The sequence below is a fragment of the Crotalus tigris genome, unplaced genomic scaffold, assembly GCF_016545835.1.
Source record: "Crotalus tigris isolate CLP2741 ecotype Arizona unplaced genomic scaffold, ASM1654583v1 scf7180000017564.2150845, whole genome shotgun sequence".
NCBI lineage: Eukaryota > Metazoa > Chordata > Lepidosauria > Squamata > Viperidae > Crotalus > Crotalus tigris.
The window spans coordinates 1,135,599-1,163,152 of record NW_024096475.1 but is presented as its reverse complement, the minus strand read 5'-3'; the positions used below and the strand labels follow the sequence as shown (position 1 = coordinate 1,163,152).

The 27,554-nt window shown below is 37.9% G+C and overlaps 1 protein-coding gene across 10 annotated transcripts in view; it reads left to right on the top strand.

The window, feature by feature from the left end:
• The window catches only part of PHACTR1 (phosphatase and actin regulator 1), a 253,304-nt gene that overhangs the window by 210,739 nt on the left and 15,011 nt on the right, over window positions 1–27,554 (top strand). For 8 of the 10 annotated variants that reach the window (XR_005557421.1, XM_039349332.1, XM_039349306.1 and 5 more), the window contains 5 exons: window positions 2,965–3,132; window positions 5,247–5,453; window positions 12,344–12,668; window positions 18,448–18,656; window positions 21,282–21,438. Coding sequence is in view for 9 of the 10 variants with exons in the window: in XM_039349332.1 (XP_039205266.1) it covers window positions 2,965–3,132; window positions 5,247–5,453; window positions 12,344–12,668; window positions 18,448–18,656; window positions 21,282–21,438 (1,066 nt within the window). In the remaining variant the exon portion in view is untranslated. The remainder of the gene's footprint in view (window positions 1–2,964; window positions 3,133–5,246; window positions 5,454–12,343; window positions 12,669–18,447; window positions 18,657–21,281; window positions 21,439–27,554) is intronic. The other 2 variants (XM_039349348.1, XM_039349341.1) reach the window with 1 other exon arrangement.

Below are 27,554 nucleotides of genomic sequence, written 5' to 3'. Positions count from 1 at the left end.
TTGCTGTTGGTTTATATTCTGGTGTCTTGCCTGTCTGTGTGGGTGGGGGCGGTCTTAGGGATTCTTTTGTTGGGCTGTTTACTAATGGCTCTCTGGCAGTTTCCTGACTGGGATATTGCTTACTTGATTGTTGATCTGAAAGTGACCTTGGAGTTCATCTGTGCTGATCTGAGTGCTGGAGTCTTTTTCTCTTTGGGGCTGATTGATTGTCTCTTTTTCATAATCTATAGATGTTGTTAATGTCCATGTGTCAATCAATGGCTGATTTGTCAGAGCTTCTAGATAATTCCCTGGCATTTTTGGATTTGGCCTGGTCTAGGATTGTCAGATTTTTCCCAATTGAAACTATGGTTAAATCTGCCTATATGTTGTGAAATTAAAGAATTTTTGTCATTTTTCACAACACAAATTTCATTAGTTAAAATATTGTTTGATTGCATTGGAATATTTTCTAGCTTAATTATCCATATTTTTACAGCATTAAAAGAGAGAGAGAGAAGCTCTGCTCACATTTTTACAAGAAAGGATGGTCATAGAGACCATAAAATCCAATTCACATTTCAGAGTCATATTCAGTGTTACAACATATTCAGATTAAATATTCCATTGTGAAAAGATGTATTTTAAATGCTCATAAACTGGATTGTTTTTTGAGATACCCAATTCCTATAAGTCACCCATAACACCTAAGGCACATCAAATCTTTGGACATTTTTCATAAAATGAATCACTAGTTTCTAACACAAGCTACCTTCACTGTTTTGAAAACAGATCAAAGTTGCCATGCAAACAAAGGAAAAATTCAGTTGTGACACCAAGGAAAATATAGGTGGGCATAATGATCTAGTATTCTCCTCCAGTTCTGCTAGAAGTGAGACTCAAATCTTCCTTCTCATCAGCTGTATCCCAGTTTGACCTATTTGTTGATGGAATTTAAGTATTTGCTAAAAAGGAAAGCAACAACCTAAAATGGTTACTAATTGGACGCCTACTTTATTGTCTGAAAATAACATTTGTGACGTAAGCAAAAAACATCTGGGTGGTATCTGCCATGGCTTTCTGTGGTGCTAAATTATAAAGACTCTTTTAACTGTATGATTCTTTGAGCCCAATTTTGAAGCAATTTTGAAGTACATCAGTAAGTAAAAGCAATTAACAGATCATTTCATGAAAAATGAATAATAAATTTAGAAATAGAATACTGTACTAAAGAGGACAACTTTTTTCTAAGCCCATTAAAGAAAAACACAACACTTTAGAGTAATTTGTTCTGTATAGTTGCAAGATTGCTGTTTGATTTAAAAAAGATTAAAGTTATTTAGTTTTATCATCTCTTGTACAATTTCCAACCATCTAACTCAACAGATGACAGCCAGCAGCTTGATTTTAAATCCTTCTGTTCAGTAAAATATTAATGAAGGAACTACACAGTACTGAAATTTAACATTTATTATATGCAGTTCAAATGTCTTTCATTTGACTTAGCAATATTCAGCACATTTGACTTAGCAGTATTCAACAGTATGGTTATTTTATGTATCTTTTGAAAAGGGAAGGCAGTAATGCAATTATAATTGGCTTTACAGTTTTGCTTTTATATAATTGTTTACCTCTCAGCACAAACATGTGCATGTTTAGTTGAATATAAGTCTCACTGATTCCAGTCAGTCTTGGGAGAAAGTATGAAGATAAACTTAAAGAAGCGTATCTAAAACCTAAGTCCCTCTAAATTCAATCTACTTAGGAACATTTCCATCCAGCACCATTTCCAACCTCTCTCTCTCAAAAAAAGCCATCTTTGAAGTTGGGTTGATTGTAGTCTTCTCCTTTCCTTCTGAAAAAAGGCCAAGAAAAGGCAGTCCTTCCTTCAAGCAATGTTCAAATCATTGCCTCCATAGTGGAGACTTTTATTCCCTGGATAGCAAACCCACATTACACATAATCATATACACACAGAGACACACTAATAGAGAGAAAGAAAATTCCTAGATAATTCAAAAGCAAAGATATTCATATTGATTATTAAAAAAATCATCCCAAAATTCTAATGAAGTATTAAAACTTTTGGGAAACCAAACTGCTACTGTTTATATATCTGGATTTTTAAATAATGACCACTGGGCAATTTCTAGTTTGTCTAGATTACTCTAGATTGGTTTTAGACAATTCCCCGGTTAGCGGCACATTGTTTCTTGTAACTTACTAATTAGAATCATTAATAATTAATGATTATAATAATATATTATTATTTAAATCCCAGTGGAATTAATTTTAATTGATTAAGCAGTATTTTCTGTTTGTGTTTGTGTAATTTTGATATCAGTTCCAAGATTTCCCCAAAGGGCTTCATAAATATTAATTTATGAGCCAATAGAGACTTTCAGCATAAATGAAATGAAATAGGGGTGTCTCAAACATTCTGTCCCGATGCATCAATCAAGAACCTGTGCAGGAGATGTGCCAAAACTGGCAAATCCTAAAGTACTATACAGTATTCCAGTCTGTAGATTATTGTATGGAAGAGTTCAAATGGAACCGATATTTGCACTCAAAACCTGAAACAAGAGCTTGGCTTGCTATTTGGAGAGTGTGGGGCAGGGGGTGAGAGTCCAGGTAAATTAGTCCTAGCTGTCCTACTCTAAGAATGCCAAGTAGACATTGAACAATCCTGTTCCAATGTCTTTCTTTCGTTAGATTATAATGTCCCAACAATCGGTTACCTTTTTTACAAATATACCTTAAGCAAAGATATATTTGTATTAGACAAGGTATCCTTGGGTAACTGAGTTGATTCTATTCTATAGTTTTAAAAAATCCTATGAAATCTGTTGTTTGCAGTTAAAATAAATGAGGCACAGGAGGGGGAGGGGGAGCCCATTTTTCCAATCAACCTCTTTATTAAAGAGCACTGATTTTTCGATTGCAGTTATATTCCTTATCCCATACTATTGTGCTTTCTTTTAGATGGAGAGCTTCCAATACAGAATGAAGAAGGATCATTGGAGAATGGACAGACGTTAAGTTCCAGCCAAATATCACTGCCAGCCCTATCTGAATTGGAGCCATGTTCAGTATCTGGGGATTCCTGTAGTTATGAAATACTCCCAAATCCAGAGGTCATGGATGGAACAGGTAGATTTTTAATTCCATAATGAGTCACATAATATAGAAAGAAACCTTTGAGTCAACCTTGACTCCTGGTGATTACATGGACAAGCAGTTTTATCAGCAACTGTTTCCAAAAGTGGCTTGCCATTGTCTTTTTTCTTGGGCTAAGAGAGAATGACTGCCCAAAATCACTCATCTGGCTTTATGCCTAAGGCAGGACTAAAATTTCCTGGTTTCTAGCCCAGTTACACCAAACTGGCTCTCCAGAATCAATAATGAAGGGATTTCCTTAATACTTTAGCAGTAACATATCCAGCCTGATGAAATTCTAGATTAGATCTTATCTGTATGAATGTTAACAGTCAGTCTCTAATTCAGTGGATAAATATGAAGAATTAAAATTCAGTAGGTTTGCCAATGTCAGTGGCTGTATTTGTACAGTAGGTGATATTATAATTTACCGAATTAACTGGCCAAAACAACATTATTACTTCTGTTTTAATGGCTGCATATATTTATATCAACTAAATTTGAAATAATTGCTTACCATCGGAATGATAAGATGACCCACACACAGTTCAAGGAGCTGAACTCCAAATCCTTCTGAATTGGATCAGATTGGAGAAAACTAAAATAATACACCCATTTATTTTTGCAGTGTCTAATTTGTAGAATCTACTGTGGCTAGTTGTAGTGTTGATCACTCCATTAGAAAGCTGTAAAAGGAAGAAAGCAGCATTATCAGTGTTTCTTAGTATGATGGCTGAACAGTATGGAGATATTTGCAAGAAGCACAGCATAGAAAAGCAGGAAAGGATTATTGTTTTTAAATTGGGCTGGCAGATTTTCCATAGACAACAGAAATATACGAAATGTAAATTAGACCCAGTAGCCACTATGTTTGTATTCTAGTACTTTAATGTTGTCTTTCCATTGACATTTCATGATGGAAGAATTACTGCAAAAAAAGTTGCCATATTCATAAACAAGCTCAAAGTCTAGCTTTTGTCATCAATGAGATATTATCATCTCTCTCTCTCTCTCTCTCTCTGTCTCCCTCAATATATGGAGGTGACAAAGTAACATGTAGTAAAAAGGGATTTTGATATGTTTATGAAACAAAGGGCAAATTAGGTTGTTTTCAAATTCAGTAGGATTTATTTTTCTCAAAGCAATGTTTATAATAATTTGACAAGACATGCTGGTCCTTGGTAACAATTGTACAGCTTAAGTTGTCCAGCTAAGCCAAAAAACAATACGTTTTTCAGTGTATTAATACTATCCTGAGTTGGAAAAGAGAAATGAAAGCTCCCATCACTAATATCCAAACAGAAATACTTTTAGAGTTTTAAGATACAATTATGTATCTGAAGATTATTTAAGAGGACAGAAGAATTATGATCATTTTTTAAAAAATTGGAAAGCTGGTGATTAGACAGAGAGAGACAGATAGACAGACAGAGATGATAATAAGTAGAGATGAGAAAGAGAGGATAACTAGACAGACGGACAGACAGATGGAGGGAGGGAGGGATGGAGGGACGGGCAGGCAGCAGGCAGGCAGACTCACTGAAGAACAATTATAACAAGAATCTTTTTTGAAACTTTTGCACGTCTTCTTGACTTTCTGTGAGATATGCAGCCATGAGGGAAATAGTCTAGGACAGTCTACAGCCTTTGAGGACAAGTAATATATCTAACAATATGTCTCAAAATTCTTTGCAACATACAGGATACTTTGCAAGTCTGGTCAGTGGGAAAGACCTCAGCATAAAAAAACTTGTCAAATACGTCTGTATTTATCCTAAATAACCCATGGACTCTAGAAAAAGGAATGTTGAAGGCACTGTTAGGATTCTAAAGGTAATACTATGTAGTCAGTTGACTTCAGTAGAGCAAGCTGAGCAAAAAAAAGCCATTGAATTTGTCCCTAGATCGTTACTAGTGTGGGACATACTAGTGGTAGATCTAGTGAAAGCACCAGAATGTTTCTCCTTTTTTCCCTCCTTTTCTTTGTACGTCTGAGTAAATTATGGCTAATTACATTTTTAAATCTGCATTGCTCTGCTGCCTTTGTCTTTCTGCTACTGCTTTGCTTGTAACCCTGTTGCGTCTCCTGCTGTGGTTGTGTCCTCCAGTGTCTGAAGAGAGTCCCACGTCCAGTGAATCTGGAATCCATCTCCCTCAAGAGCCTACATCTAAACCAGTCTTGCTACTCCCCCCTAAAAAATCTGCTGCTTTCTCTGGAGATCATGAGGACACCCCAGTGAAGCAGCTCTCCCTCCTCAAACAACCCCCTGCCCTGCCTCCTAAGCCCATTACCAAGATTGCCAACCATTTAGCTGGTAAGTAAATGTTCCTGTTTGGTTTGTGCCGCCCTCCCCTGAAAAACATACTTTTCCTCACATCTCTGAACAAAACTTATTTTTTTTCATGACATGATCATGAAAGGCCTTTATGCTGTTTTTGCATCTCTCATTAGAATACCTGTGTTACCAATTTGCAAATAGATGAGAACATGAGGCTATTAGAGCATAGAAGAAATTGTTTTTAGCATTAAATTGTTAGCTGGGGTCTATTTCAATCAGATGTCAGTTTAATGTCTCTATGTTTCCTCCAGCTTCTTCCAAAAACTCATAGCTCATGGGAAATAAATAATAAGAGAGCTTAAATCTCACTCATGCTTGAGGGTTTTGTTTTTTTGTTTTTGCTATGTAGTTGTTTCAACTACACTGAATGCTCTTTTTTAAAAAAAACTAATATTAATAATAGTCTTTGAGATTTCATTCCTTTCTATTTATGTGTCAGTAGGGGAACTCTTTGTTGCTTGCCTTTATTTGTTATCTCTTTTATCTCTTCCACCATTCCTCTACTCCGTTTCCAACTTGTTGTAGAAGTTTATTTCACACCATTGTCCTTCTGCACCTATTTCTGTAGTTTCTTTGCTTTCTAATTACTTGGTTGTGTGGAAAGAAAAATCTTCATCAGGGTCCAATCCAAGCTGGAAATAAACAAAATGGAGACTGCTTTAGAAAGAAGGTTGTAGTTTATTGAAGAGCAGAACCACAAGCCATGAGGCTCTGGAGCAGCTGACCACATGTTGCTGGGTGTGATGAGTTTTTATACCTTCTTGGGCTATTGTGTTTGGAGCTGTTCCTGTTTGAGGCTTTGTATTTCCAGTGTCATGTATTTTGACCTGAGTCTGAGTATGCCCTTTTGGTAGTCTAATGGTGGTGGGTTAATCCTATTATGTCCCAAAGGTCATATCCTGTTTCCCTGTGGCTGTGGCTGATGACTATGTCCTGTGTTGGATTTTTGGGGTGAGGGGTTGCTGGTTCTAATTCTATCACTCTGCTATTGTTAGCTATCAGTTTTGCTGCACAGGATTTCAAAATATCCTGTCTTGAATGGGCTTCTGCCTGGTGGTATTTGCTCATGAATGGGGCTGAATGGGATTATCAAATCTGCACTTCTAAAAGGTGATTTCCTGAGTTTCTGTTGGGGGCTATTAAGAAAAACTGGACCTGTTTCTCTGCCTTTAAGATCCTTTGGGGAAATATAATATTCAGCCTTTTTTAATATTCCCCAAAATATTTCTTTCTCTGAGGGAGGCTGACTTCCCACAGTTGGGTGGCCATTTGCACACAGAACAGGTCTTCTACGCCCCAGATGTACTGGAAGAATGATCAGACTCCAGAGCTCTTTGAGTAAAATAATGTGACCTGATTAAATGGGTTTTAGATTCTTTAAAATCTGGCTTCAGTTGGGGGCTTGTAAACTTTTTAAACCTGGCTTCAAGTGAGGATTTCCATGTCACCTTTTCCATTTTGTCCCCTTGAGGTTTCTAGGCCAGTTAGAAATCAACACCAAACTTTTCTGCTCCCATAATACTGTGGAAAAGCTGTGATGATTTTGTTCCAGCTACTATTTCAATGTGGTGTGTGTTTGCGTGTGTGTGTGTGTGTGTGTGTGTGTGTGAATGCTGCAGAGTTCATTTTGGCATGGGTTCATTCAATAAGAAGGACTTTTTGGCTTATTTCCTGATTCTGGAGTTTCAAGTCCTGCAAGCTTTACTTAACTTGATATGCTAGCTTTATGGCTATATAATGTTTTGGTAGTAGAGACAAAATAAATTAGAAATAAAACTGACAAATGTTTTTCCAGTTTTGCTTTTCTTTTCAGCATAAGATTAGCAGGATCTGTGGAAGCATTAAGTTTAAGAGCTGGGGTTTTTCTTTTTGTTGCTGCAAAACTCTCAGTAGCTTGGGATGGCAGTGATTTTCAGTTGTTCTTAGTATTTCAAGTCAACAGAAGTGGAGATAAATCATGATTTGCCACCAAACTGCTTCTGTGGTTTGGGGAATAAATATAGCAGGTTTAAGAGATTCACCCTGTGTTGGAAAGGGAAAGTCTTTTCTCTAACCAGCTTTTTTGTTTGTGAAATGCAGTGATGTGCATGAGATACTGGAAGTTTTCAATTTGGGATTTTGGAAGAAGGGTCAAGGATTTTTACTTTGTAGCTGTAATGTAAAGACATGAGGAACTATAGGCTTGATCATTATTGCTCACTGCTGCTGAAGGCAAGAGCGTGAAATGCTGATTCTAAAATAGCATTATTAGGAGAACTGAGAATTGTCCTTACTTTGCCTGTTCTGATCAATTAGAAATCACCCAAAGATCAGTTTGAAGTTTCCAATTCCTTGTCTTCCCACTCATACCCAAGTTTCCATCAGACACATGGTTTATTCTCCTTTGCTCAGTTGGGGGGGGGGGGCTTTTAAGTTGTGAACCATGAGATTAAAGAGAGCATAATGCAGAATTTACTGGTAGGAATAATTTAATTAGAACTTGAATGTATTCAAAATAAGCACAGCAATCTTTTTAAAAGAAAAAACTTGATAGGTGGTAACATCAAATAGTGCTGAATTAATTACCATCTCTAGTGCAACATGTAGTTGTTGTTTTTGCTGAAACTCAAATGTACAGAACTGAATTTCTGGAATGAATTGTAATTCAAGAGATTCAGGACAGAGCCTCCCTTTGAAAGTCCTTTGTTCAGGGATGGCCACTTCAAAATCAGTAGCAGAAATTAATATATCATATGGGGACTGTAGAAATGTAGACAATAATTAGATGGTAGCAAGGGGGAAAAAATTCTGGATTTTTTTCCTGCCCAGATAATCACAGCCCTAATATAACTTTCTTCAGATTTAGTTTTATTAACAGGATGTCCTTAATAGCATGAAATGAATGAAGACTTATGTAATTCTAGTACAATATGGAAATCAGAGAGCATGTTATTGAATGTAGTTTTATGTAATATTGTGCCCAGTGTTGTGGTGTCCTTGGTGCTCTCTGAGCTTGGTTGTTTCCTTGCAGAGGTTTAATTACCAAACTAGGCAACATCATCAGTGGCAGTAGGGAGTGGAGTTTGCTTTCGTTTTATATTCAAGTGGCTTGCCCTGTCAGTGTTGGTGGGAGTGGTCTTAACGGTTTCTTGATTGCACTGTTGTTTACTGTTGGCTTGTTTGGCAATTCCTTGATTGGGGTATTATTTGCTTCTTGATTAATGATCTAATGTTAATCTTGGTATTAATCTCTCCTCATCTGGGTGTTGATTGCTAGTGAGGAGGTGTTTTGGTCTTTTAGTTTCCTTTTTGGCTTTTTGATTGTTTCTTTTGAATAGTATGTAGATGTTGTTTATGTCTATGTGCTGTTGATGGCCAATTTGTCTGAGTCCCAGGCTTCCAGGAATTCTCTAGCATTTTTTTAGACTTGGCTTGGTCTAGGATGCTCATAGTTTCCCAGTTAAACAATGGTTAAGTTCTCCGTTGTGAAATTAAGGAAAATGTCCAGTTTCTTTCTCTAAGAGGTGACACTTTTGAAAAAATAGAGTTTTCTCTCTCATTCCTTGCCCATTTACATTCAAGCAGCTTCACACCTATTTATGTTCTTGGATACAATATAAGGGACTTATTTCCCTGCAGGAAAAATAATAGTTAAGAAATTGCTTAAAGGTTAAATATTCCCTTTTTAACTTTCTGCCTGTTTTTGGCTCTTTCTACCTGTGGCGGAGATGGGCCATTAGTTTAATTTTATATATGACTGAATTTGAATAAATGGGTTAATTTAGGTGACGAAATCAAAACTCTTATTTGCTAATAAATATGCTTATGATCAGGTTGTATGGATCACAAAATCCCAAACATTTAAAAGATGGTGTTCATGCTAGAATTATGGATTATGTTGCCCAGCAGAGAGTCTGGAAACGAGCAGTCAATTCTTCTTTCCAAAATGAAAATGTCACATTTGAATTGCATTTTAAGAGGTGCATACAATGAAACATACACAATGAAAATGAAAAACTATCTCAATTTTCAATAAATTTCCACCTTGAGGGGTGTATGTGCTTTTGTTTAGACCAGGAATAGGCAACCTTGGCTCTTTTATGACTTGTGAACTTCAACTCCCAGAATTCCTGAGCCAGCCAGCTCAGGAATTCTGGAAGTTGAAGTCCACGAGTCATAAAAGAGCCAAGGTTGCCTACCCCAGGTTTAGACAAAACATAACCAATAGCAAGTTGCGATGGGCAGTTTGCTCTTGCTTTGTAGAAACTAAAGTATGATTTAATTAAGGAGGGGCTTGCAGGAACCGTTGTTGGTTTCGTCTTTTTGAAAGCGAATACTTAATATAGAAAAATAATTTCTCTTTAATTTAATATCTGGTTGTTGCGACATGATTTCTGAAGAATTCAGATACTTTGCTTTATTTTAAATTTAGTTGAAAACCAGCTATGGTTAATCATGTATTTGTCTTTTCCCTCCCGTCACATTAATGCATTTGGGTTAAAAACCAATGTGAGGCATTTTTGAAGACGGCACACTGCCCTGGAGCTGTGATTGTGTACATTTGCACTGAAAGATGCTGAAATTTATGAGTTGGTACATAACTATATTTTCTTATACAGAGGCAGCCCAAGGCATTTTTGTGCTTGAGGCAAAGACTGAAATAGTATTTTCCTTTCTGCATACAGAAACCAGTGCGTGTTTCAATTCCTTTAACACTTTTGACGAGACAGCCTTCTCCAAGGCAGTAGAGCAGATTAACCTCAAAGATTAGGCCACTCATATCTTCATAAATCTCTCTCTCTACCCTGATTGTATGGCAGTGTTCATTTAGCACAGTGTTTCTCAACCTTGACAATTTTAAGGCATGTGGACTTCAACTCCCAGAATTCCACAGCCAGCAATGCTGGCTGTGGAATTCTGGGAGTTGAAGTCCACGTGCCTTAAAATTATCAAGATTGAGAAACACTGATTTAGCATGTTGTGTAGCAAAACCTTTATGTTAACAAATACAAAGATTTGTTTCAGCAATTGGGCCATCATTCAGTAAAAAAATAAACTGTCAGAACCAACAGAAACAAAGAAAACGCCATACATTCAAATTCAGATTCTTGCTTCATGTTTGAACAGTAAAAATTACAGCGTATTTTAACATTTTTGCCATACACTAAATAAATAAATACAGTGTATTAAAACTAAAGATAAAAAAATCAGTCTGCGTCTCTTCATCTTTGTGTCTCTTCAGATGTTCTTTATAGATGCATAGGTTTTAGAGGTTTTAAATGAAAGGCCATGTAGATTGCTCAAATACCATGAATTCAATCTTCTAGTTAACATGAAGTCATGTTTCTAGATAACTTCTCAGCTAATTGTATGGATTTCACATAATAATAAAACACTTTCAAATGTGGTCATCTACTGCCGCCATTGCAAGGACTAAACCGTGGGTGTTCTATAGACCATGTAAACCTTGAATAAATTTCTCTGCTTTCTTTCTCTCTCCAATCCTAAGTATCTATTCTGATTTTCCAACAAAACTGGCTCACATTTGGGTTACTATGCCAATACATACAAAAATTCTTGATAAATATTTTATGATATTTAAAAAAAACAGATAAGAATACTGTGCGCATTCAGCCACCAATACAGTTAAAGGTCGCGTGAAGATTTGGATCCAACATTGCAATGTATCACACTGGCTCTGCAAACATAGTTTGCAGAAATCTTCACAAGACAACGTTGGCTTGCTTACAGGTTGAAGTGGACTTTAAGAATATGAGCTGCATCTCCTGTCATTTTTAGAGCTTGATGACTAACAGGCACAATCTTCCATTCATAAATATTTTTATGCCTGGAACATTGGGCTTTAGTTTTATTTTAAAATTTATAGCATACAGTAATTGCAGGGGCTCCTGGTACTGTAGTGATACCAATGGTGAAATTTCAGTATGATGTTTACATTGATGATCTTTGCAACAATGGAGAACCATTGTGCTTGAAAATATTGTAGCCCCATAGACCAAAGATATGCAACTTCTGAGGACTGACCCATTGAGTGCTTCAGTTGCATAGCTGAGGCTTCACCCCAACAATGGATAGGGGCACGGTAAAACAAATGGGCCAGAATAAAAAAAAATGTAAATAGAAATAGAACTGATATCTAATAAAGTGTCTAAATATGAGTAGCCCTCGTGCATTTAAATATTTTTGCTTTCTGCCCATTACAAATTGCAATTCAGTGGCAAATTTTGGAGAATTTCTAGGTGTTTCAACCAAGTCTTTCAAAACTGTATGCACATTGGATTGCGGTATAGGTAGTCCTCGACTTACAACAGTTCATTTAGTGACTATTCAAGGCTACAGTGGCACTGAAAAAAGTGACGTATGACCATTTTTCACACTTACGACCATTGCAGCATCCCCGGCCTCACATGATCAAAATTCAGATGCTTGGCAACCGATTCATATTTATGACGGTTGCAGTGATCCCCTTTTGCGCCTTTCTGACAAGCAAAGTCAATGGGGAAAGCCAGATTCACTTAACAACCGTGTTACTAACTTAACCACTGCAGGGATTCACTTAACAAGTGTGGCAAGAAAGGTCATAAAATGGGGGGGAGGAATCACTTCACAAACATCATGTTTAGCAACAGAAATTTTGGGCTCAGTTGTGCTCGTAAGTTGAGGACTACCTATATACAGATTGAACCAGGAAGGACGACATGATATATATAGTAATCTCTCGTATCTACCTGAACTGCATCAGACGCACATGAGAGAAAAAATGCTTTCCCTGTTAAAACAAGTCAATGGCTGTGGAGAAAATCAAAGTGCCTTTTTTCCGCCTTTGTTCATAACTGAGATTCTCAAACTTTTTTTTTTTTTTTAAGATCCCGGTGCTCCGATGAAGCTGCCTTGTATGCCAGTCAAACTATCACCTCCGCTACCTCCAAAGAAAGTCATGATTTGCATGCCTTTAGGGGGACCCGATTTCTCCCTCGCCTCTTATGCCACACAGAAGAATTCCCAGCAACCATTGACTTCGCATCATCACACAGTGCTACCATCACAGTTAGCAGCACACCAGCATCAGTACGGCAGCCACAGCTCACATATGCCTTCTGGATCCAGCACGTTACCCATGCACCCTTCAGGATGTCGCATGATCGAGGAGTTGAATAAAACACTGAGCATGACCATGCAGCGGCTAGAAAGGTAATTTGAGCATCCCAACTCTGTGCAGAGTGAGGAGAAAAGCTGGGTAAAAGAAACAACTTGACTAACAAACCCTAATCTCTTGTGAGTAGGCTGGTTTTCCAGAGTCTGGTTTGTCACCTTAGAAAACTAGATAGGTTTCTGATTAAGTCCAACAAGGCTCTTCTGATGAGCCCAAATTGTTTACTTATAGAAGGGCTGATTTTTTTTTTTTTCAAAATTCACAGTTTTGCCCATGCCTTCTTTCTGGTGATGTAACCTTTAGTGCAGATAAGTCTTCACACTGGGAGCAAACAGCCCTGGTGGTGCAGTGGTAAGAATGCAATTTGTTGTTGTTGTTAATTGCGAAGTCGTGTCCGACCCATCGCAACCCCATGGAAAACGTTCCTCCAGGTCTTCCTGTCCTCTACCATCTTCTGGAGTCCATTTAAGTTCATGTCTACTGCTTCAGTGACTCCATCCAGCCACCTCATTCTCTGTCGTCCCCTTCTTCTATTGTCCTCAATCTTTCCCAGCATTAGGCCTTCTCCAGTGAGTCCTTCAGGCTAATTCTGTCAAATGCCAGCAGTTCGATTCTCAAGATTGACTCAGCCTTCCATCCTTCTGAGGTGGGTAAAACGAGGGCCCATATTGTTGGGGGAAATGTGCTGACTCTGTAAACTGCTTAGAGAGGGCTGTAAAGCAATATGAAGCAGTATATAAGTTTAAGTGCTACTGCTATCCATAATGGAAAGATGTAGCACTCTGAGCCTTGGAATCCAGATAGAGCCTTGAATCTCTCAATCAGTACTGGCAATGTTGAGTAGATAGTTCAATGGTCTGAGTTGATAGAAAGCATCATCTCCCATTAGAGGTAGATACCAAGAAATGAGATCCATCAGGAACTATAGAAGCAGAGCTCTTTGAGCCTAGGTAATAGCTATTTTTAATTTAGAAGTACATTTAATTTATACATCAAAATTTTGAGATTATACTCTGCTACATTACTTGTCTCAGTGATGATAATACAGTTACGCCCATCATTTCTTTTTCCTAGGTAAATATTCACCGAGGGCTTGTGTTTGTTATGTTAGAGTAAAAGCGTTGAACATCGTAGACTATGTACAAATTAGGCAGATTTCTATTATCTTTGAAATAGTAGTGATTTTTTTTAGAGGTTAGAGTAATTTGGGGAGCAATTTCTCTAACACCCTTTGAAAATTGTTTGATACTAATACTGTATTTTTACAGACACTGTTACGAACTGGAAACACTTCTGTTTCCTATTTCATTTGTTGGTTTCATGTTTTTGAAAACTGTGTTGCTATCTATTCAGATGGGTCAGACCTGATTAAGGAGATGAAGAAAATTACTGCAATTACCCTTACTGCCTTTATTTTGTATACCAATCATTATGTGTTTGTGGGTGGAATATCATAATAATTATTATCATTATTCAGACTAGGCAGAATCAGGCAATTTGTAATATCAGGTTTGCCTTTTTCATAAAAAGCAAATAATTATTAGATAGAGGGTTGCACCATGCAGTGTGTTTATAGCAAAGAGTCAGTTCAAATTCCTGACTTGTCACGCAAAGACAATAGTTGCTGCCAGGTGCTTTATTAAGCATCCTTGTACAATTATATAATCCCTATATAATGGAATAACTAATCATCCCTATCATATATTGGTTGTATCCCTATTATATATCAGTTGTATATGTCACCCCTATGATATATCATTTATATAATAACAAATCATCCCTATATAATTATATAATCCCTATATAATGAATCTGCTCTGATTATTTCCTGTTGTCAATTGCAGTCTTAGTAAATGCTCTGAATATAGACCAGCTGTTCCCAACTTCTTTCTTTGTGCAATTGTGGTTTTCAGCCCATTTTATGTATCAGAAGGAGTTTAAAAAGCAGATACATTTTGAACATCTTACCCTCTCTTCCATATCTATTATATTCATCTCAATAATTTATCTGCAGCCGTCTTCCCAGTGGGGAGAATTATGCTTGCACTCTTATGGACCATGAGTTGTCTGGTAGCACAAATTAGGAACTACAATGGCAAAAAAAAAAAAAAATGATTAGTGTTTTGGGATTTTTTTTTCCTTATGAGATGGCATTCTATAGCAACACTTAATGTTGTAGTGGAGACCAAACATTCTAAAGTGAAAGGCCTGTGGGGCTAATGTGGCAGTTCATTAGGAATTCTCCAGCTTGTCAGAATCTTGGGAAACATCAGATTTGCAGGTGTGGGTTTAATGGGTTCATTTAAAACTTCATGTCAGGGTTCTAACTAGCTCGGCTCTTAATAATCATAAATTGCTTGTGAGGTTAGAATTGTATTTCATTACACTTGTGGACCCTTGGCTTACAAAAGACATTAATTAGACAAGATTCAGTCAGATGGCCACTCTCTGAAAGGACGAGAGCAGAGAATACAGTGTGCAGTAATTAATGGCCTCCATGAACAAAATATGCCAGAGAACGAGGAGCGCTCTTCCGTACTTTCTGAGTTCCAGGAATCAAAGGGAAACCTACTTATCCTTGCAAGTGTGCACAATGAAATGAGAAAATTTAACACACTCTCCCTCCCTCTTCCCCATACAACAGGGATCTACATCAAAAACGCTATTTGAATTTCAAGAGAAACTGGAGGCTGTTCAAGTTTCATTCTGTTATTTACATAACAAAAAAAGCATTATTGTATTCATACGCAATTTACTTTGCCCCTAATCTGATCCTAACCCTACAACGGTAAAGGAAAAGAAGAAGAGTGCAGGTTCAAAGATAATTCTGTCAGTCGGATTCAGATATTATGTATCTCGTTGTTTGCATAAAGATAATTACTTTGAAAACGTGTGCTGGGTTGTAGAATAGTTCTTCTATGCATAATTTCAGTAATCCTTATAACAACCCTGTTGTGGGATTTTTATTTTTTTTTTCTTGCTTGGCTAATAAGAAACGGGGACTGCCAGTCAGTCTCTGGATACCAAAAAGTAATTCCCACTGAATTTGATGAGGCTTTTAAAGGAATTGCAGTCTTGGATGGATAAAAATAGTTTACCTAAAACCTTCATGGTAGCAGAAGGGAGAAAGATGATGGCCTCCTTAAGAGCTCAATCTTTTATTTGACCATTAAGTCAGTACTGAGCTTGGTTGTAGCAGGTAGACAAACCTGGTTGAGGTCCAATAGACAAACAGGTCAGATTTGGAACTGCTTGGATGAGAGACTATAAGGCACTGTTTGTGAACTTTGGCAACTTTAAAACATCTGGACTTCAACTCCCAGAATTCCCTAGCCAACATTAAGTATCAAGCTAAAGATAGAAATCCTCTTTATATTACAAAGTAATTCAATGCTTTACCTTTGCAGGACTAAACAATTCCAGGAGAGCATTTGAAGTCCCCATTGATGAACTTGCTCTGTAATTGGAAGATGTCATTTTCAGGCCCCAGAAAGGGACAACTGACTTGGCCAATTCACTATCGCCATTTCACTACAGCCAACTCACCATGGCCAACTTGCTGCAGGATAACTCACTGTGGCGAACTCACTGGAATAAGAATTCAATAATTCCATTTAATTATTTAAAATCATTTTTAAAATTAGTTTAATTTTTGTCATTCACATTTCATTTTGCCCCTCCTTTTGCATTCTTTCTTTAATGATTCTATTCCACCATTTCTTAGAAACTACTGTAACTCTTGCCCCATGATGAATTGGTCATGGCGAGTTGACTATGGCAAGTTAATCACAGTAAGTTGCCTGAGTTGTTTCAGGCCCTTGATGCCATACCCCTCCACTCTTCTCCTTAGCCTCCAAGAATGGGACCTGCTTGTACCTGTTTGTAGGTATAACACCTACAAATCCTTTCAGATTTAAGATTTAACCTTTCAAATAAAGTTTCTATTTGGTTTGGGTTAATTTGGTAGGGATTATATTTTTGCCTTATTTTTCTTTAGCATAAAACAAGGCTCTTTGTTCAAGGTTAGGTTAAATCCAACGTTCTCCTTTAATTCTGAGGGATGTTGCTTGGTTAATAATTCATAAATTGGAAATTCAGACAGATGCTGAACGACTGAGAAGTGGTACAAAAGTCTATTTCTCATAAGCCCAAAGCGGGTTATCAAAATGATAGGCCAATTATCCAGTTCCATCACTGTCGGAATGGTATCTGTTAACTTCATCCTTGAGAGATTAAGCAGCTCATGGCATATTTTTTGTCTGAAAAAGCAGTTGCCCTTTTCATAATGCATGCAGACCATGCATCTGCAAAACCAACATTAATGCATTTTAAATTTCTTTTGTTTTGTTTTGGCAAACATGCTTGTCTCAGAGGAGATTAATGTAGATTTTCAAAAGAGTTTATTTTAAGAAGTCAGTTATGGTATATAGCATATCTTACAAATGTCTTGGACAGCATTGCCATTTACAGTCTTGCTGATCTAAAAGGAAAAATTAATCGCAAAAGAGTTTTCTTGAAACCATACATGTCCTCATCAGTGTCAACTATATAAAGATATATTAAGATATATGCCATAGTTGTTAAGTGAATTTGGCTTCCCCATTGACAATAATAATAACAACAACAACAACAACAACAACAACAACAACAACAACAACAATAATAATAATAATAATAATAATAATAATAATAATGTTGGAAGGGATATTGGAAGTCATCAAGTCTAACCCCCTACTCAGGCAGGAAACCCTATACCATTTCAGACAAATGGCTGTCCAGTCTCTTCTTTAAAACTTTCAGTGTTGGAGAATTCACAGCTTCTGGAGGCAGGTTGTTCCACTGATTAATTGTTATAACTGTCAGGAAGGTCCTCCTTAGTTCTAGGTTGCTTCTCTCTTGATTAGTTTCCATCTGTTGTTTCTTGTCATGGAGTATAGCTTGACTCCCTCTTCTTTGTGGCAGCCCCTGAGATATTGGAATACTGCTATCATGTCCCCACTCTTCCTTCTCTTCATTAAACTGGACATATCCAATTCCAGCAATTGTTCCTTATGTATTTTAGCCTCCAATCCCCTAATCATCTCTGTTGCTCTTCTCTGTACTCTTTCTAGAGTCTCAACATCTTTTTTACATCGCGGTGACCAAAACTGGATGCAGTATTCCAAGTGTGGCCTTACCAAGACATTGTAAAGTGGTATTAAAATGTCATGTGATCTTGATTCTATCCCTCTGTTACTTACTTTTTTACTTAGGAAAGTAATATAATTTTTAAAAAAACAGATGTAGGAGATACAAGTCAGGAATTTGGCAAGCTGCCTGCAAACTGCATAAAATAAGGCATTAACATTAAAGCTCAACTTTTTACTTTTACATAATAGTTTAAAGTAGCCATTTCTATAACGACAAACCTATCTAATGGGTAAAATGCAAAATCAAAGTTTCATTTTTTTTCCACCTCAAGCACAAAGTCTAGAATCAGTTTCCAAGCCGAAATGAAAGTATTTGTATTTTTTTTTGATCGAGATATAATCATTTTTGAACATCATGATGATTCAGTTTTTAAGCAATTAATTCAACCTTGACTATGAAAAGCTAATTCAAAGGCTGAAAGTTGACAAATCGAAGCCAACTTTTATCCTGTTAAACAAATGTCCTTATAGGAGTGCATTATCACCTTTGCTGCGAGTGACCAAGTTCAATATATCCAAAGTTTTCTCTTACAGTTAATTGCCTCTGTTTTAACCTGAAAGATGCTGACACAGCATTTCATTCTGAAGATCTAATATTTCTCTTCGGTATTATTTCTTGACTCTAAAGCTCCAGTTTACATGGTAGTGACAGCATCCCAAAAACTGGACCTGGAGGTTTTTCAGATATGAGACAAGTGCCAACCGTTGTGATCGAATGTGATGACAATAAAGAAAATGTGCCTCATGAATCTGACTTTGGCGATTCTTCATGCCTCTATACAAGAGAAGACGAGGACGAGGAGGAAGAGGAAGATGATGACAGCTCATTATTTTCAAGTAAGTAGAGGTCATTATTTGCAAGTCACATTACACATTTGTTCTTTTCGTGCTGTGCTAGAGGAAGCAGTACTGGTTCTTGCAACTGCTTGAAAATGTTGCCTGTTTCTGGGGTGAAACAGTTCTGTACGGGAAATAAAATACATGAAAAAACCTTAGTTTAAGAATGTGAGAATTCTGGGAATTGACAGGTCCAGATATAAAAGTGAAAGTGATAGATCAGGAGATGTATAACTTTTGCTTGCTCTCCCCTAAGAGAGCCTCAACACAATCTCATTGAGTCCATTCATAACCCCTAAAGCAGGGGTCTTCAAACTTGGCCCTTTGATGACTTGTGGACTTCAACTCCCAGAATTCCTCAGCCAGCATGCCTGGCTGAGGAATTCTGGGAGTTGAAGTCCACAAGTCATCAAAGGGCCAAGTTTGAAGACCCTGCCCTAAAGTGATTGTTGCAATTGAACTGAAGGAAAATATACTAATATTTAAAGTGGCCAATGGTTCAAGAGGTCACCAAATCTTGTGAGATTTTTCCCGTTATCACCAGCGAAAAACTTGGAGAATACTCTTAACATGAAATACAAGATTTCAGGTAACATTGGAGCGCATTGGGATTGGACAAAATCTGAAAAGGATTGATGACACATAATACAACAGCTTATATCTTTGCATATTCATATCTGGATCTGAAAACCTTTGAAAAGACATTCAACTTCTTGCTTCTGCCAAACCAAATCTTAGCAGGAACCATGCTCAAATATTGCTTGAAAAGATAAATTACTTAGTTTTTCTAAGTCTGTTATATGGAACCATAGGGTTCTTCTTCCTGTTCTCCTGACAAGACTGTTCCCTTTACTGACCCACTGATCACATTCCAAAACATTGCTTTTGTTGCTTTTCTATCTGAGATTTCAGGAAAGATAAGGTAAGGTAGGGTAGGATAGGATAGGATAGGATAGGATAGGATAGATAAGGGGAGGGGAGGGGACGGGAGGGGAGAGGAGGGGAGAGGCAAGGCGAGGCCAGATGAGAAGAGACGAGACGAGACGAGACAAGTTAAGATAAGGTAAGGTAAGGTAAGGTAAGGTAAGGTAGGATAGGATAGGATAGGATAGGATAGGATAGGATAGGATAGGATAGGATAGGATAGATAAGGTGAGGTGAGATGAGGGGAGAGGCGAGGTGAGACGAGACGAGACGAGACAAGACAAGACAAGACAAGACAAGATAAGATAAGATAAGATAAGATTTATTGTCGTTTTTTTTTACTGTGGGCACAACGGCACACATCAAAAATGAAATTTAGTTGCCCACTCTCAAAATGAACACATACATGAAACACACCTAACATACTATATACAACATAGATATACTGGGTTTACACTGCAGTGGAATTGGAGGATACAATCCAATCCTTTCGGTCTCCATTGTCACCTTGCCTCCTTGTTTCCCTAGCTGCAAATACAGGATGCAGCAACAAAATCTTATCCCATTGCCACAAAACATTTTAAGAAAAATTTAAAAATCTGGTATTGAACAATATCCAATGAAGCAGCAATTGCTCAAGTTTCATATCATGGAAATATGGTCCCTTGCAGAAGCAAGGAAAAATATCTAGGGTTGGACTTGTTAATAATGTTCTTGACAAATGTGATCAGATTGGCAAGAGGTAAGATTTAATAAAGGAAGAAACGGGTGCTACCCCTTCTTCTTCGTGTCTATAGGTTGAGGACTACCAATTTTTATCTATCGTTGTTTGTTGTTTATTTATTCAATTTCTACACCGCCCGTGTTACAGAAATGAATCTGGGCAGCATAATAAAAAATACAAACGCATAAATAAAAGGAGAGATTTAAAAAGAGAGTTAAGATAAAAGTTAAAATGTACAAGGTAAAAGTGGAATTCTGTTAAGAATTCCAAAGGCTAAAAAATTATTGTTATTATTATATATTGTGCTTTTCTGCCATTGCAGCATTCTTTCATTTTGCAGGGAAGGGAGTAGCACTTCCTTGAACTTAGGATCCTGAGGCAGAGAAGGGAGCATTAACCCCATTTTCCTTTCCCACAATCCTACATCCAATTATGGTTGTTTTGCTTTCAGTGGCCTGTCAGGTCCACTGCTCTTTCCTGCCCTCGAGATGGCAACAGAAAAAAAGTCTTGGGCCTGACCAAGAGTTGCTTTGCTAACTGAGATTGGGACCTTGAAGCCACAACGTTTGTCTCCCATACAAAATAATCCACTTTGCCTTCATGGAGGGTTGAGATAACATTGTATTTAGCACTGGGGGCATTCACCTTCATGAAAGAGCAGACCAAATGAGAGGAGACGCTTTTGAAATGGGCTCTCTCATTCGATATTCAAAGTTTCCCTCAGGGCAGGAGTAGGCAACCTTGGCTCTTTTATGACTCGTGGTCTTCAACTCCCAGAATTCCTGATCCAGCTTGGCTGGCCCAGGAATTCTGGGAGTTGAAGACCACGAGTCATAAAAGACCCAAGGTCGCCTACCCCTGCCCAAGGATAACAGAGATCTTAAAAGCAGATTAATTTAATTTTATTTAAAAGAAAGAAAGAAAAGAAAATGGCTGTCCTCTATCAGTTAAACTGAAGGTGATTCTTTCTCCTCAAGGTTCCCTGGCAATGAAAGTTTGCAGGAAAGACTCTTTAGCTATCAAGTTGAGCAACAGGCCATCCAAGCGTGAACTGGAGGAGAAGAACATCCTCCCCGTGCAGACCGACGAGGAGCGGCTGGAGCTCAGGCAGCAGATCGGCACCAAACTGACAAGGTAGGAAGAATTGTCCCCCTTCCCAGCAACAACAACCGAGGAACAGAGTGTGGCCAATCCAGGTTACGAATACAGGTAGTCCTCAACTTTCAACCGTCTATTTAGTGACCGTTCAAGGTTACAACAGCACTGAAAAAAGCGACTTGTGACCGTTTTTCACACTTAACAACCATTGAAGCATCCCTCACAGTCAAGGTGAGCAAAATTCAGACCCTTGACAGCTTTCTTACATTTATGACGGTTGCAGGGTCCTGGGTTCGTATGGTGACCTTTTGTGCCCGTCTGACAAGCAGAGTCAATGAGGAAACCGTATTCCCTTAACAACCTGATTGCTAACTTAACCACTGCAGTGATTCACTTAACAACTGTGGCAAGAAAGGTCACAATATGAAGCGAAATTCACTTAACAAATGTCTCACTGAACGACAGAAACTTTGGGCTCGACTGTAGTTGTAATTCTAGGACTACCTGTAATCAAAACATTCAGAAATTGGAGAAAGAAATGCAGTCCTCAAGCAGACATAAATTAAAAGGGCATTTCCCTAATATCCTACATGCAGGCAAGCAGTCCTCGAATTATAGCCATTCATTTAGGGACCATCCGAAGTTACAATGGAACTGAAAAAAGTTACTTATGCCCACGTTTCACACTTACGACCGTTGCAGCCTACCTGTGGTTAGGTGAACAAAATTCACCTAAATTCAGACCCTTGGCAGCTTTATGACCGTTGCAGTGTCCTGGGATCGTGGGATGACCTTTTACGACCTTCTGGCAAGCAAAATCAATGAGGAAGCCAGATTCACTTGACAAACCATGTTACTAACTTAACCATTGCGGTGATTCATTTAAGAACTATGGCAAGAAAAGTTGTAAAATGGGGCAAAAGTCACTCAATAAATGTCTCACTTAGCAATGAAATTTGGGGCTCAATTGAAGTTGTATGTCGAGGTGTACAACTACAATTTTGTATAGCTAACAAGCCACCTTCTATTTTCAGGCTGCTTTGACCACAGAATTGAACTTTCCACTTTTCCAGGAAATAAAAAAAAAAAGATTCTCCCAACTGAACCTATCAAGGGGCTTATAAATAAGGGATTTGTTAGGTCAGTTTGCTAAACTGAGTACAATAAAAGGACAAGACAATGATGCATACATGATTTGTTCAGATTCCTCCACTAGGCAAGGCAGAAATGATCTTGAATTGGGATATTGCTGTATCTTGCTTCCATTTTCATAGATGACGGGGGGGGGGAGCTAAACATGGCTCAGGAATTCTGGGAGTTGAAGTCCACGAGTCATAAAAGAGTCAAGGTTGCCTACCCCCGATCTAGTGTGATAGGAATGAGATGCTATCTAGCTGGGGTGAATAGTTAGCCAGATAAACCCACCACGACTGGAGAGGAAAGCTGACCTCTGATTATTTTTTATTTTTATTTTTGGAGATAAGTATCAAAAATGTTTTGTTTCAACCCTGGCTCTCCTGCTCTCTAATGAGATAAAGCATTAGGCAGATAAACTCTAACATATGCGATATATGCTTCAGTTCTATTCCTTTTTTTCTTCCAGGATGATGAGAAGTCCTCTAGCAGAATCAAGAAAGTTAAAGAGTCATCTTTAGAAATCAATTTTGGCCAGGATTTAAAGCAGATAAAATCTCATTTGGGTCTCTAAGGGGGACAGCCTGTCTTCCAAATTTAGAAGGAAATCTGAAATGCATTCAGAGAGTCAGAGCAATGGCATGCTGGCTGAGGAATTCTGGGAGTTGAAGTCCACAAGTCATCAAAGGGCCAAGTTTGAAGACCCCTGTCTTAGAAATTTAACTAGTGCAGCTTTTAGAAAACTTGGATCTTTATATTGCAAATCTGTAAGTCATAGGGGAGGAGACTACCCCCCTTGACTATGAGGATGTTTTATAAGCAGGCACAAAATTGTCCCCCACCACTACTGCCAAATGCAGAATTACATTACCTATATTACAGATCCAACAGAAGTAGCCTTTGTTTGTTTCCTCCACATTGCAGAAGATTGAAAAATGACCACCGCCACCCCAGATCATTAAAAGCCTTAATTTGTTCTACAGGTAGTCCTTGACTTATGACTGGTCATTTAGTGACTATTAGAGCATGATGGCAGAGTGGTTAGAATGCAGTACTGCAGGGTAACTCACTGCTCACTTCAGGAGTTCGATCCTGACTAGCTCAAGGTTGACTCAGCTTTCCATCCTTCCAAGGTCAGTAAAATGAGGACCCAGATCATTGGGGGCAATATGCTGATTCTGTAAACTTCTTAGAGAGGGCTGTAAAGCACTATGAAGCAGTATATAAGTCTAAGTGCTATTGCTATTTGTATCCCCTCAAAAAATATTTATGATCTGATAGTGACGTTCTCACAAATCGCCTCCCACGCACTAACAACACTGCATTTATGGACCTTTCCAGTGTCCCCCGATCGCATAACTGAGATTTATGACATTTTTTAGCAAAAATGGGTATTTACTTCTAGGTTTTGGCAAAAACGCTCCATAGCAAACAATGAGTTCATTAAACAACCACCGCATTTGTTTAAATATCATGGGTTCATAGTGATTCATTTAACAACCACCACAAAATAGTTATAAAATAGAGTTGGTCCCTTGATGATCCATTTATGACCATCACAACTTAATACCATAATGGGCAGGCTCCATTACAGTCATAAGTCAAAGATTATTTGTATATGGGTATTTATTTAGTTACAACTCTCAAGTGTTTTAGAGAAGCTGCTCTTTTGTTTTGCTTCACTAATAATAAATTAGGAAGGTGCCCAGAGAAAGCTTTTTTTCAGCCTCACCTTTTACAATAATGAGTCCATTAGTATTAAAGCTGACACAAATAAAGTTCATGTTAACAAAATGTGTATATTTTACATCATCCCTAATATACATATTTTGCAAGCAGCTTTTCCCTAATGGATTTTATACACTATTAATATGAGTACATTGAAACAAAAATCAATTATGAGTGAATGTAAAAGGTTAGTTACTGAATAAATTATTTTGTAGACTGATCAAATTTCTCTCACTTCCCTCGTAGGTCAAATCCAGCCAAAGAAAAAAACTAATTCACCCTGTTTAATTATTTCATTTAATTCTTAGGATTTGTTTCCAATAAAGCATGCAAAGAACTTTTGTCATTCTCTTTGAGAGTTAATCTTTAAAACTTAGAAGGAAACGCTCATGTGGTGTTTCCAGTTTCACTTTCAAGCCTTTCAGTTGTCACATCACTTCCTTATTTTACCTTTGGCTGTGGGATTTTAAAAGAACAACAACAACAACAATGTGCTCAGACATTGAAAGCATACATGACAATCCTGCTACAAGATTCTCAGCTGACATAAGGCACCAGGGACCGGTTACTGGAAATTGTCTGCCCAAAGTGGGAGGGTCTTTTTTGTTTTGTTTTTTCATATCTACCTCCTCCTTCTTTTGCATTCTTATTCCTCAAAGTTTACACTTCTTGCTCAGACGCTTCTTGAATAAGTTGCAATCACTCATTCAAAGGTTTGTTTTATAGAGACTTAGAGTTGGCATACTAAGCTATCTGGGCCAGGGAAAGAAATCCGAAGATAAACACTCACTAGATTTCTTAGCAGAATCAAGAAAAACTTAAAAATTATAGCCTTCTGAGAAGGTTGAAATGCGAAGTGCTATTGCAGTTGACAGTTTTAATATTTTTTCATTAGAAATGCAATGTCCTAAACTCTAAAGAAAGTCCCTGAAGTCTTAGAACAGCCATCTGATTAAATTAACTACATTCATTCCGGCAGGAGCAACAACATTTTGAACTTATGACTCCTTGGACAATAATCGTACCCACCTGCTTTCAACTAGGATTCTCCATTTTCATAAGAAAACTGATCTAGATGTTTTTGAAGAATGTTTCCTATTGCTTTAAGCTCAAAAGAAAGCATTAGTAGAGATATATAAAAAAAAAGGTAAAGGAGTCCCTGCGGATTTTAGTCCGCTAGTCATTGCCGACTACAGGAGGTGGTGCTCATCTCCATTTCAATCTCCATTGAGCCAGCACTGTCCAAAGACATTTCCATGGTCATAGGGGCAGCATGACGTCACGGAGTGCTGTTCCCCCCCCCACCACCACCACACACACACACACCAAAGTGGTATCTATTTATCTACTTACATTTACATGCTTTCAAACTGGTAGTTTGGCAGGAGCTGGGGCGATGACAGCAGCCCACCCTCTTTCTTGGCGCTCGAGTCTTGAACCTGGGCTGCCGGCTTTCCATTGCCAACAAGCCCAGCATCTTAAACACTGAGCCACTGTGTCACCCAGTAAAGATGTTGGTGGATGAAAATTAGATCAGTATAAAAACAAGGAACTGTTATCATAAGCAAGAAGCATATTGGACAACACAACAACATTGCAACCTCTGACAAATTGCCAAGCCTGGGATGAATGCATTAAAACGAGTGAGGTGTGAATTTAAAACACAGCAGTTACCTAATAGCTGTTAAATGTATGTCTTGTGGGAGTATTGTAGAGTACTGAGTTCTGATTTAAGGAAAAGGAAAAAGATGTATAAAAAGGACGCTGCAGTAGTGTTCACTCTATATAGTTGAAGGAAGAGTTTGTATCTACATTTGCACAATAGGTGAAACTTGTTAATTTTTTAACTTTGGTGTTTGTTGATACTGTTAATTTATTGTTTTGTATTTTATTTTATTTACCTGTGATGCAAACCCAGCCTCTTTAGTTAGTGCAGAGGTCCCCAACCAGGTCCATGGAGAAAGATTTTTCCATGGACCAGAGGGGGTGTGGTTTTGAATACTGCCTGCATCCCGAGGATGGAGCTTTGCTTGTTGTGCAGCCCGCTTGTTGGCACGCTGTGGACTGGTGCCGGTCCACAGACCAGGGGTTGGGGACCCCTGAGTTAATGCATTGACTTACGACCACAGTTGAGACCAGAATTTTCATTGCTAAGCAAGGCAATTTTTATGACCATTTTTTTGCCATGGCTATTAAACAAATCATTGTTGTTAAGAGAATAATGCAGTTGTTAAGCAAATCCAATTTCCCCCATTGACTTTGCTGGCCAGAAGCCAGCTGGGAAGATCATCAATAGCAACCACATGACTTCAGGAAACTGCATCTGTTGCAAATGCATGCCAGTTGCCAGGCACTCAAATCATGTGACACTTTACAGCTGTGCTGCAACAGTTGTAAAATGCAAAGACTGGTTATAGGTCACTTTTCTCAGTGCCACTGAAACTTTGAATGATCACTAAACAAATGGTTATAAATCAAGGACAGCCCTTTACTGGGCAAATTCAAAAAGTAAGTTCAGTCAATAACCTGGTTAAAAGTTTAGTGCAAATGCAGCCTGGACAGTAAAAAACGATGCCGAGGAATTGGTCACTGGTCCTGTGCAATAATACCTCTTGGGATCTTGTAGGAATATGGGATCTTTTTCAACTACTTGTCTACTGTGAACTGCTCACTGTTTCCATTGTCAGAAGGCTGGTTGGTGATTTGTTATGTTTATTTGTTAGATTTATATCCCCCCCCCTTTTCCAACAGAAGCTCAAAGTGGTACCCTGAGCATGTTTTCCTCCAATAGGCAACACTCCTGTGAGGGGTCTATGACAACTCACCACAGCCAACTTGCCATGACCAATTTGTCAACTTGCTGCAGCCAACTCGCCTTTTGCCAACTTGCCACAGGTCAAGATTTACACTAATATCGAAGAAATAGTCAAATAGGATCATTAAAGAAAGTATGCCAAAGGAGGGACAAAATAAAAGCTGACTGACAAAAATTAAAATAATCTTTTAAATTATTTTAAATAATTAAATTGAATTGTTGGATTGTTGGATTGAGAAAGAGGCTTCATCTGAAATTATTTCAAATAATTAAATTGAATCAATCCGATTGAGAAAGAGGCGTCACCTAAAGTCACCATAGCTAAGGGTGGACTTGAACTTGGATTTTCCCAATTTCTAGTCAGCAACTTAACCACTATACCACACTGGTTCCTCATATTTTTGAGCTAGGAAACAAAAACAATCAGATGAGATACATTTTCATTCACAATATACTCCCGGCCATTAAGAAGACT